At 42.3% G+C, this 13005-nt stretch overlaps 1 protein-coding gene across 1 annotated transcript in view; it reads left to right on the forward strand.

The window, feature by feature from the left end:
- The window catches only part of ankrd34ba (ankyrin repeat domain 34Ba), a 28523-nt gene extending 16048 nt beyond the window's left edge, over positions 1-12475 (forward strand). The window contains 2 exon segments of the mRNA XM_034601348.1: positions 10474-10626; positions 10628-12475. Coding sequence (XP_034457239.1) covers positions 10522-10626; positions 10628-12064 — 1542 coding nt within the window. The 5' untranslated portion in view covers positions 10474-10521 and the 3' untranslated portion in view covers positions 12065-12475.
- Positions 12476-13005: the final 530 nt, after the last annotated feature.

Raw genomic sequence — 13005 nt, forward strand, 5'->3', positions numbered from 1 at the left:
TTTAAAAAACAACCAGCTGTGATATCAAAATAGCCTAAGCATAATTTTTCTCACTGTGTTTTTAGACAAACGATGGCGTTACTTGTAAAAATGTTTCTGAGACCTGTGTTTTTGTGTCTCTTTCTCACTTTCTCACTTTACACACACACACACACACACACACACACACACACACACACACACACACACACACTTAAGAGGTGGACAAAAGCAGAAGTTTATAGTTATGTAAATTGGGTATATGCTTCAGAAGATTGGTGTTTGTTATGAAACTCTCGTTTGGCCTGAAAGCACAAACAGATGTTGCAGAGCTTTAGTAGACTGTGAGTGAGTGTGTGTGTGTGTGTGTGTGTGTGTGTGTGTGTGTGTGTGTGTGTGTGTGTGTGTGTGTGTTAAGCTGCCACAGACTTTGCCTTTCACTTCTGTACAAAATGCAGTGGTTGATTGACGGTTGTGGAGTGGGGGAGGGAGGAGTATTAAATCTTGAGAGTTGTCCTGCGACCTCCACCCCCCCTCCACCCTACAGTCATTGGGTCAGGTCAAGGTCCGGTTGTGGTCGTGGTCAGAAACATGCAACGCTTTAATAGCTTCACTCTCACATCCACACCGACGAACAGCATCAAAAGACACAATGTAACACGCAGACGGTGCCAGTCTAATCTGTTAGGCGGCTTAGTATCAGTTTACTGTGATGAAGTCTAACCCTGCTCTACTGTGCAGTGACCTGTTGAGATTTAATTTTATATAGTGTGATGATGTGACACACGATGTTCTATAAAAAACCACACACATATACACACACACACACAAAAAAGCACAACGTTCAAGCCACAGTGCACCTTTCCCTCTGCAGCAGATTCGCCACCACCCACATCAGCACGGCTGATGGAGAATATTAAAACCCACGCTGGTGCAGATCTGTGCCCACTGGGAAGATAACACACGACTGCCTGGTGGGGAACTAGGGGTTAACTTCTGTCCCACCTTGATCCAAAGAATTCCTCTGCACAGAAACATGTACAAACACATGTTCAGATGCACATCACAAGAGAAAGAGCTGGCACTACGAACAGGACACGTGTTTTAAAATGCAATTTTAAATGAGAATGTGATTTTCGTGAATGATTAATCTGTTGCTTTTTCTCCAGCATGCTATTACTTGTTTACGCAATAAAATGTCAAAAAAATGTGAAAAATGACAATCACAATTTGTCATTGCCCAAACTAACACTGTCAAATGGGTCAGTTTGTTCAACAAATGGTCCAAACCCACAAAATATTCAATAAACAGTAATTTAAAATGGAGAAAAGCACCAAATTACAATGGTTTAGAAGCAGTAAATATTTGGTATTTTGTCTTGATAGATAAACTAATGGTTATTTGATTGGAAGAATCAAATAAAAACAGTTGACAGTGCATTTCTGAGTATTGTGTAAGTGGTGAATCAACTGTCTCAGCACTCAGTCAGAGTAATGTATTATACAGCAGAGTCCATTCTATAATATTAGTCATAATATTGGTCATGGAACAGATTGAAGCACATACTCTGGCCCAGTTTGTGAAAACATGCTTACATAGACAATGCTTACATGGTTGTTTATCAAGGATAACATCTTATCTATCCATCATCTTACTTTGCTTACACGTGCTAATTAGCATTAAACACTACGTACAGCAGCGGTCATCTTATTGACCTCACACTCCATGTGTATTCTTAAAGAACCGAGGAAGCACAGTATTGAATTTGGTTCGATCTGAACACACAATACATTCGATATTAGCAGGCGACCTGCACCCTGTAGCAGTCACTGGGACAGGCAGTGGACCTTCAGTCTTCAGATAAACTACAGCAACCACCGCCAGATCATTTTCAGACTGTAATTATTTTCATTTCACAATATTATTTCACAACACAGACATTGAGCTGAATTAAAGGGCTTTAATTTTGAAAAGTTGTGATCCTGGGGTCTGAAGATTGTTCCACACCAGTTCAGTAAATCATTCAAACTTAGCTATAGGTCACACATGTGAACATTAATTAAAGCCAATTCAGGGTGATTTGATACAAAACATGGACCAGGTAGGATGAAGATAAGATATGTTCTAACTTCACTCTTGTAGAACTGTTTGAGGAGGACTCACTAATGACAAGATATACATTTTAAAGTAGAACCACAGGCCAAGCAGACAGCCCATTTCAAACAAGCAGGTTTAGAACAGGCACTGCAATAGTAATAAATAAAAAACAGTCGAAGGCAGATGTTTAGAACACCACTTAACTAACGCTTATTAAATGGCACACTGCACCAATTTGCACTGTTCTGGGAAGTGGAACATGGAACAGCAGAACCCAGTGTCATTTTATATTGCAGCTCACGACGAATATCCATTGCTAGTAAAATACGTAGTCAGCCCCATATGTGGTGAGGCCAAAATATGGGTGAGGAGCTTGAGGGATTTCATTCAGGAGGCAGAGGTTAGCCTAGAGTCACAAACCTGCAATTCATGTTTTTACTTAAAATAACCATTATCCTCCTCTTAGCTTAACCAGATAACCACATCTTAACTAAAGTGAACACTGGCAAACAAAGATTGGCATTAAATGTAAAAAAATACAAAAACATTGGTATTAGACATATAATGTATGTAGGGTTTGTAGGTAAACAGGCTACTATGAGGTCTTGGTGAGCCAGCCCATTAACAACTGGGCTAGAATAATCTCATCCTTTCGCATCTTATCAGCCCATAAGCATTAAAGGCCACATCAGACCCCAGAGTCTATAGGCAAACGGTGGCAATGCTGAAAAAATGAAAAAGTCTCATTGCAGCTTAACATCCAGAGTTGAGCTACATGGGGCGAGGGAGCACAGAGAGAAACAATCCCTCTGAGGTTAAAGGAGAGGGCAAGGACACACACACGTTGCATCACAGCCGGGCATCAGTCTCATGCTGCTCAGTTTCAACAGCCTGGAGCTCAGTTTGAGAATCTGTACACTAACAACAGCACACTCATTCCACCAGCTGTCATATAACTGTACCATGCACTGCAGCGGCTTCATTGCAGAGGTGCACGATTATGTGGAAACAGTACTTTTTACCTTAACTCCATACATTTACTTTTGAAACTGTATTATTTACTTTACTCTCCTCCCTATGGCTGTGGTAATAAGTCCTAGGTTATTATGCTGCTGTTAATGGCTTTATTAATGCATCATTTACTATCGTTTTGGTTAATAACTTTTGGGCTGCCAGTTTGTGTTTGTTCTTGACTAGCAAAAGGGCCATGCTGTGGGGGGTAGAGCGGGTCGTCCTCTAACCAAAAGTTCGATAGTTTAATCCCCTCTTCCCCATTCCACTTACTGAAGTGTCCATGGGCAAGATACTGAACCCCAAGCTGTCCCTGAGCTGTTCTCACATAGTGTGTGTGTGAATGGATGAATGGTGTGAGTGGTCATCAAGACTAGAAGCACTATATAAATGCAGATTTACCATTCATAAGTGGGCAAGTCAAATGTTGTTCTTTTTCAACACTTAAACTGATCTGTAAGGATGTAAATGACCTATTAACCATTAATAAACAAACAATTAAAACCATTAGTTTACAGCTTATAGCCCCTTAGCTACACTGCCTGATTAGAAAGTAGCAATATTGCTTTTGTAAAGCAAATGTCAATTTAGGACGTTACTTTCTTCACATTCAGGTTTGAACAGTGTGATCATAAATAGACAAGAGTGCGTAGTGAGTGGTCCTGGGTGGAGACATAAGGCTCTTTAATAACAGCACTCTCATCTGTAGATATAGCCAGCACAGGATTATAGAGGATTACTATTACCGTGCCACACATAAATCACCAAACTCTGATCATGATCTACCCTTCTCTACACCATATGAAAACTTTATATAAGTCTGATTCTCTGGTATTGTGCACAGTTAAGATCCTTACATTTTCATTTGGCAATCCGATGCAACACAGTGCATCCATTCCCAATCTGTAAGAAACGCACAGCTGCTTCTGCATCTGTCCCATGTGAAGTTGAACTGATGCTTAGTTCAGTTGTTTGGGAGAGCACCGACGTGGAACCAAGCAAATGTGAGAGGAGACCCTCAACTCCTCCACATCACTGCAGTGCTTCAGTGTAGTGGTCTGTAAATATGGTTGTGGTTAATTATAGACTGTTTCTAGTGCAACATAACAGAAATATATTGCTGAGGCCACATCCACATTCAAACATATTTACGTTTGTCACTACTGTTGTCATTAAAGTGGCTACAATGAGTATTTTGATATTAACAACAGATCACGTGACGACTTGTATTTGTAATGTGTCACTTATTGTGATAAAGCCACAGAGAATTATCATGTCAGCTTTGCAGACCATTTAAGAGACTTTCATTGAATTGCCTTGATTAAATGGACCTCAGGAGGGGGTGGAGGCCAAAGATGGAGTTTAAAGAGAGGGAAAGATTCACTAAGCCTAACCCTAACCCTATTCATCGCATCAACACAAATATGACTCTAAATACATTTCAATGTTGCTCTGTAAGTGTGGAAATGCAGTGGAAGAGCTGAATGCCGAGTGGTGTAACTATGTGAGGAGACACATCTGTAAATAATCTTCAGTCACTCCAGTTTGTCAGCAGTATCACGATAGGCACTGACGGTTTTCTGTTCGAAGCAGAATGTCAGTTTGAGACCTGCAATTCACTGCACTGTATGGTAGTTATGTATAAAATATTCTCTCCAACTAACAAACTCAAAAATGTGTGCTTTCCCTAAGAGGGCAGTTCAGCAGGTGCCTGGTTAGTCATTATGGCTAAACATACAGTCCTGTGGGTGTCTCCTGTTTCCAGCTGAGAGTACTTCACAGTGGTGATTTCCATCAGAACAGGACACAGCTTTAATGCTTTGACAGAGCTTTAATATGACAATTACACAACTGTCATATTAAAGCTCTGTCACACTGGTTGTTACAATGACAATAATATTGTCATTGTATAATATTTAGTTGTATATATGTAATGTTATTAATTACTACATCCAGGACAATGACAATTTTGTGGGAACCCCCTAAATTTCTATGACGTATTTAGTTTAGCATATTAGCATGCTAGCATTCACTAATGACCACTAAACACACAGTTTTGCTTGTCTGGTCATAAAACATATGAATATTGGACAAGGTCTTGACATTGATGTATCACTAAAATTGTTGTAATTTGTCCATAGTGTGATATTAGTGTGGACCCTGTTATGAGTCCGCTGTCAGAATATAACCATGTATTTCTCAAATCAGAAGGATCTGCATTTGTGGACTGGACTTCCTCAGATCTGGGCTCTTCAATGTTCATTTTAAATAGATTTAACCTATTTTCCATGAGTCCAAAGCTGGAATTACCAGGAATAACTACACTGAAAGAACACGTGGTTACTTACATATCAAGTTAGATTTTTTTCCCGACTGTATCAGGCCCCTCCTTGTTTTTTCTTTCGTTAGATTTTTAATGCAGTGCTCATCATTTTCCAATCATAATGATATTGTATGGGCTTGTAAGAAAATACCTACCTTCAGACAACAAGGTGATCAAGTGTGATGAGCCATATTGTCAGATGCTGACATCTTGTGGTGGAGTTATGACCTGCGTTTTGAAATCACAGGTGTTTCTATGGCTACAGCAGTGGTAGAAACACTGTGTCGTTAACAGCTGGGTTAGTGATGGGCTGGGCAGAGGATAATATAACCTATGTCAATATAGTAAACAATGAAATTCACATTTCATGTTTATATATTGACATAGGTTCATATTTGTTAGGCTCAGAGCAACAAGCTCGAATCAGTGTTTCTTTTTCTTCTCTTCTTATATTGTCTTTGGTTCCTTTATTTAAAGTTTCCATACAGGAAGTCGGAGTCACAATAAATCAGTCAGTTAAAGAGGCTTTGTCTCATTCTCTTAAACGTTACAATACAAGCTATATCTTGTGCATGCAAAGTATATGCACAGACTCTTATCCTTGCACAGGTGCGTGCCCACTCCCACACAGACAACAAAGAACAGTTCCTCTAGCACAATTACAACGTGTGCCGTCATTCGGCCTCCTCGATGGTTGTCATGGAGATGTCATTGATAAGGTGGACAAAACAATTTTCCTTTCTGCACATAACTAAAGAAAGTGCCACGAGGCAGTTTCACCATTAATGTGCTCTTGCTGAATCAAACCCCCTTTAATTAGTGAAAAGATAAAGCAGACATGCTGTGGCACTGGGTTGCTTTAGTGCTTGGTTTCTGGTCGCCTTTTCACTAACTCTCCTGAGCTCTGCTGCTGCTGCTGCTGTTACAGGCAGCGTTAAACCATTTCTTAGACGTGCCTGACAACAAGCCTGCGTCCCTCTCTCTCATCATGTACCTTGTCCAACGAGCAAACACTATCTGAGAAACCTTGGCTGCTGCAGCTCCTGACTCCTCTGGCTCTGCTGTCACACACACACACACACACACACACACACACACACACACACACACACACGCACGCACTCCAACTCAGCACTGCCTGGACACAGAGGACGTCAGTTGCAGTTCTGCCACAGGAGCATCAATGTCTGCACGAGAGGATTAATCCTGACCGCCTGGCTGGTGAGTAATATGGACATACAGCAGAAAGATTGTCATCAGCTGTTCTTCACAAAGTTTGCAATTTAAGAGAGAAAGAAAGTGGTTGATAACTCTGACGCCAACTGAATGTATGGATGATGTTCAGTTATTTCCTAAAATGTGTCACGTCTTGACGTGCTCATCGTGTGCATCAAACATGTACACCATGGACACAGAGTGGCAATGGCAGTTCACACACACACACACACACACCACACACACAACCACACACACACACACACACACACACACACACACACACACACACACACACTGCGATTGTTAGTGGGCTCTTGTGGAAGATGAGTGCTGAGAGGAGCCTGTTTGTGTGAGGAGGAGAATATCCTCGCTTTGCAGTCTGCAGGTATGTTGGAAACAAAACACTGCAATGCACTGCACAATAGACGCATGTGAGGAACACAGAGTTCAGCTTTTAAGTATTAGGACAATGGTTTGACGGGAAACTGTGAATGTGCAGTTTGAGGGTGTTTACCTGCCATCCTGGATGTGTAGCCCTGTTTGTAGGATACTAACCCAGGTATTAGCTGCTTCAATGATTCTTGGAGTAGAGTAATTTTGTGTCATCATGACTTAAAGCACAAAATAGCTACACTGGAAAGGTCTAGAGCGGATTCTTGGTTCAACACCAGTGAGATCAAATCAGAGTGAATCCTACAGAGCTCAAGTATTGGAGGGATGAAATCAGAAGTAGAAAGTAAGCTAATGCTGCACCTACATCTGAGATACACGTACTGTTCTCGCATAATTAAATTTCATTAAATGTTGTACCTTTATCTGCACTGGATTTATTTACTGTTATACTTTTTATTAGACCACCTCAACTAAATAACAACACTCCATTAGTAACTATTATCCAATTCAGGTCATTTTTCCTCAATTGTGACTACTTTAAGGAAATATTGCTGCCATTAATGTACTTTTACTGAAGTAGAGTTTTGTTTGTGAGGGAGTATTTTCGTGATAGTATTGCTACTGTAGTAGAAATACACTGGTGAGTTTAGAAATTGTGTTTGACCCTGTAGGTCACAGAATGATGAGAACTTGCTAAGGTGACTCAAACCCCCTTTACACCAGGGTGTAGGTCCAGATGTGTGAACAATGCGTGTGCAGCCATGCCAGCAGCTCCGTGAGGCTGGACCTGACCGACACAGTTATTGAGGTTACCATGGTCACTGTCTTGTTTTGGTGTGTTAACACGCTAACATGCAGCGATTAGCACCAAACACAAAGTACAGCTGAGGTCGATTTGTTTTTCTTGTGCTGTGTTGGACCAAGTGATGTCATTCAAATTCATCATCGGGGAAACTTGAACATCTCACGCAAATTTCATCACAATTCCTCCAACAGCTTCAACATATTTCACAATAACCCCCACAAATTTCAACCTCTTCGTGATGCTACAGAAAAAAGATCAGGGGACACCAGTGTCCTCAGGGGTCATCCTCTGGGGATCAATAGTTGTTGAGATATTTCAGCGTGGACCACAGTTTTGAGCTGATTGCCAATTGTAAAACTAAAAACTACCACCATGAGAAGAATAAAGTGTTTTAATGGCTCAATGTGCAACGGCGGTAGGAGGATAAAAGAGTTGATTGAAAAATGAAAAATGAATTAATGAAACCAAACCACCCCCACCTCACGTGTTCAACATGGTGCAGGTGGTGTTTTATTCCTGACGTGTGTGGCTGCCAGCAGAAGGAGCTCAGTTGTTTTCAGTGATGACGTGACTGCAGACGGCAGAAGCAGGATGAAGCAGAGGACACGAAACATGGCAAAATAAGGATTCCATAAGAACATGTCCAAGACGGTCTGGGAGCTTTTAGAGCCACACAGTGGAATGATGAGGATTCACCAAATGTAAAGGGGTATTACACCGATTTTGCACCTGTTGTGTCGTCTGCTGTGGCTCTGGAGGGGCTTTGTAAAGTCAAAGAAAATAACCCTGATGTCATTCTACTGTTTCACAAATGTCTTTGCATCTTTTTGTCGTCTTCATCCTGTCTTTGTCTCATCACCTCTGCCAATGAGGTAATGTTGTAATTTATGTCTGCCTGTCAGCAGGATTACAACTGAATCCACTGCTAGGACATTTTGTGGAGGGGTGGGACATTGCCCAAGGAAGAACCGATTCAATTTAGGACTGGACCCACAGTCTGATAAAGCACGTGACTCTGTGTTATAAATTAGAACGTCCATTCTGTCAATCATTGATTAGAAAAGGCATCAATGAGCCACACCCCTCTATGGTGACTGTAAAATACAAAACACAGTAGCGTGAAGTCGGCCCTCTGATGTTACAAGTCCTGTCTCCTCAACCTCAGAGGCCCCATTTAAAATGGGGTTAAAAAGCTTAAAGAACCTGGAATTGCCAGGTGGTCTCCCATCCAGATACTGAGCAGACTCCCCCCTGCTTGGATTCGAGGTTCAGATGTGTTGACGGAATGGCTGTGAGCATTTACAGGTCATGTATACAGGCTCTTCACATGTGCCAGAACACCACTAACTAGTCTGCACTGTTTTTGTTTTATGTTTCCGCTGCTGTCTTATCTCTGCACTTTTCGTCTTATCTTTGCACAACTTTCACGTTATTTTTATTTCTTTTGTTTAGTTGAAGCACCTCATGTTGTCACAATGTTGTAGATAAGGACGATAGTTTTCATTCTTACTGTGTACTTGTATGGGTTGACAATAAAAATCTCTTGATATTTTCCAACACTCACCTTCATTACAAACTGCAGGCGTGGAATTTCAAAGGTGCGATTCTCTAATGAAATACAATGTTGAGCTGCATCATGGGATCCTGTCCCATAAAGGATAATAAATATAAGGGAATGTTGCTTTTTGCAACATTCCCTTATATTTATTATCCTTTTTGCGACATCACACCAAACCCCTGCTATAATGAAGCCCTTTAAATAGGACTTAAGTTTATTATAATTTGTGTTTAAATGGGGTTTAATGGGTTTTGGAAACAATGGAACTCTATGGCTCAGACAAATATGATATATCAGGTTTCAGACTCCACATGATGCTTATTTGATTGACTAATTTACTCTGGGTCTTGTATAAAATATCACCGAAACACCCAGACACACACACACACACACACACACACACACACACACACACACACACACACCAAATGACTGTTGCTACTTTGCATACCACCTAAAACGCAAAGATAATCACGATCATTTCTGTTTTATGTAAATTTCTGTTTCATGATGTAAATTGTTGCTGTTTTTCAGTCTCACAGTTTGTGACTCATGCAGAAAAATGTTACGCTCCTGTCGCAGGCACTGGTAACCCACCTCATCTGCTCTTGTAAAAGGATCCAAGGACAAACAGCACAAAGACTGATAGAGAGTGGCTGCTGGTGCTGCAGATGAGGAGTGCGTGAAAAAGAACTGTTGATTGGATCCAATCTGCGAGAAGAAAATGTTCTGCCTTTTCAAACCACTAACTAGTTCTCTCACATGTTTATATTTTACAATGCTGACGGTCTTACTGGTGACGCAGGACAAAATAACAGGGGATTAACCTGACCTGAGCATGAGACAAGCTTTTTGTTGAAAATACTTGAAGAGAGGATCAGGCAAAGGGGAGTTGATACAGTGTAGATATTCATGGATGGTTGTTTGTGTACATGTAGGGTTCAGGACACCATTTAGTGTATCTGCATGTACATGTACGTGGCAGATGTGTAACATGTTTACCTCAGGTTTCAGAAGTTGCTGTCTATGAAAATAATACGTGTACACTTTCGCATAACTTCCTTCATGCTTTTTGTTATTTTCCACAGAAACCTGTCTTACTACATTTACAAAGCCACTTGCTGGGACCAGGAGGGATGGAAGGAGAAGGCTGTAGTTCTGGTGGAGCGATGGACTCAGGTAACCCCTTACTAAGAGCCGTTTTCCTCCGTCGTCTGCGACTCACACGGCTGCTCCTGGAGGGGGGGGGCTTACATCAATGAGAGCGACAGCCAAGGCCAGACACCCCTGATGGTGGCCTGCAGGACCCAGCATGCAGACGCCCAGAGCGCCAGTCGGGTCAAACTGGTCCAGTTTCTGCTGGAGAAAGGAGCCGACCCCAACATCCAGGACAAGGAGGGTCACTCTGCACTGATGCACGCCTGCCATGAGGAGGCCGGCCCTGAGGTGGTGTCTCTGCTCCTCGCCAGTGAAGCCGACATTAGCTTGGAGGATCAATCCGGGATGTCAGCGTTGGTCTACGCAGTCATGGCTGGAGAGTGGAAGGTTCTGAAGCTGTTGCTTGACACTTGCAAGGCCAAGGGGAAGGAGGTGATCATCATAGCCACTGACAAATTCCCATGTGGTCAACTGCAGGCAAAGCAGTACCTCACCATGCCTCCCAGTGGTCCTCTCGATCAGACAGACAAAATGGCCTCAGCAGCTCCTGCATCTCCCTCTGAAATACAGATCATCACCTCCCCTCAGTGCACCTCCTCATCCTTATGTCCCCCAAAGCCTGTCTTCTCTTTTAAAGAAGCCCATTCCTGGGGTGTGAGCTCCCATCCATGTTCCCCATCACGGTCTCGAGGATTTGGCCAAGTGGCGGCAAACAGACTGCAGCAGCCCCTCCTGAGGTTGAACTCTGAGCCCTGGCTGAAGATCCCGGCTTCTGTGCTCACTCAACAGTCTCTTGCAGCCTCGTCTTCAAAAAATGGCCACGACTTCAACCAAACCGACAACTTCTCTGTCAGAGTTCCCATACTGGAGAGGGATAAAAGAGTAGAAGGTGAAAACAAGATAGACTACGCTAAACATGCCAGACAGAAGATCTCTTTACCAGGTCTCCTTTCATCCCACTCTGCCTCTCATCCTAACCTCCACTCTGAGAACCTTGGAACAGATTCAGCCTCCTCCTCTTGCCTGACTGGTGGCAAAAACCATCGTACTGCACTTCACAACATGGCCTCCTCAAGCCTTCATAGCATCATCCAGAGGCGCAAGCTGGGTGCAGACATCTACAGCTCTGACCCTCAGCTTTCTGTAGACATCCAACATCTCCCAACAGACGCCAAGAAGCTGGCCCCCTTACGTTGCTCCAGAGAGTCATTGCTGACCTTGGGTCCGAGCAGGAGAGTGCTGTCCGGGTATGAGCGCAGAGGGTCCGCTGCCCTCTTGTTGGACCACAGTTCTCAGGCCAGGCCGAGGTCTCTGCCCCCTCTGACCCTCAACACCACCAACGCTCCTGTTCTCAATGTTTGCAACTTCGGATCCGGAGCTGGAGGGGGTTTCTCTGAGAAAGAGTCTGACCTAAAATACGTCCTTCCCTCTGCTCCTCCGGGCCACCCCAAAGAGCTGACCAAGAGGATGCTGTTGAGGAGACATTCAATGCAGTCTGAACAGTTCAAAAGCACAGCGTGATATTCAGCTGAAAGGGAAAAAAAGCTAATCCTTGTGTATTAATGTGAAATGTGTTCAAATCATGTGATGTCGTCTCTGTAGTGAAATTCAAAGAAGGAAGTACAAAACAATCAACTACTGCTCCAGTGTGTGTTGTGACTGTACGTGTAGCTTCAGCATATATGTACTCTTCCTTAAAGATGCATAAAGATATTTTGGCCACTAGGTGGGCAGCAGAAAAAGCTGAAAACACGTTATAAAGTTAAAACATTGTTATTGTGAACTATCTAGCAAACAGCTAAAACATAGACTAACATAGCACTTATTACGTTCGTAAAGAAATTTAGCTTTCACCGCGGTCCGTTTATTTGTATGTTTCTTTGTTTGTAAGCAGATTACGCAAAAACAATCTCCATGAATCTAAGTGGAAGGATGCAGTATGGCTCAGGTGAGAACCCATTGAATTGTGGTGCGGATCTGAGTCAGGGGGCGGGATCCAGGAAGGTTTTCTATCGCTTTCTGTAACATTGTGAGATTTTCAACATTTGCCCTGATTTCTTAGAGAATAATTTGTGGATCTTGATTCTTTGAACTTTAACACATGTTTAAGGGAGTTTTAAACTTTGGATTTTGTGAACCCTTTGGCGTTTCCAGTCAGTTTTACTCGCCAAAATACTCGGCCTGACAAATGTGACGCGTATATTTTCATACTGCTGAAATATTTGCAAAGCTCATATATTCTATTCTATGTTTTACAAAAGCAAATTTTGAAACATGCATTGCTAACCTCCATGTTGCCGAGTCTTCTTCTTCACTGCTTTTTCTTGGTGCCACCTCTTGACCAGAGGCGTAGTGTAAAAGTGTATCGTCACCTGTCCTGTGTATGTGTATGACAACAAAAAGCAATGGGCACCAATTCATAACAGTGTGCCATAGTAATATAAAAAAAAACCTTTAATATA

The sequence above is a fragment of the Hippoglossus hippoglossus genome, chromosome 12 (assembly GCF_009819705.1).
Source record: "Hippoglossus hippoglossus isolate fHipHip1 chromosome 12, fHipHip1.pri, whole genome shotgun sequence".
Classification (NCBI taxonomy): Eukaryota; Metazoa; Chordata; class Actinopteri; order Pleuronectiformes; family Pleuronectidae; genus Hippoglossus; species Hippoglossus hippoglossus.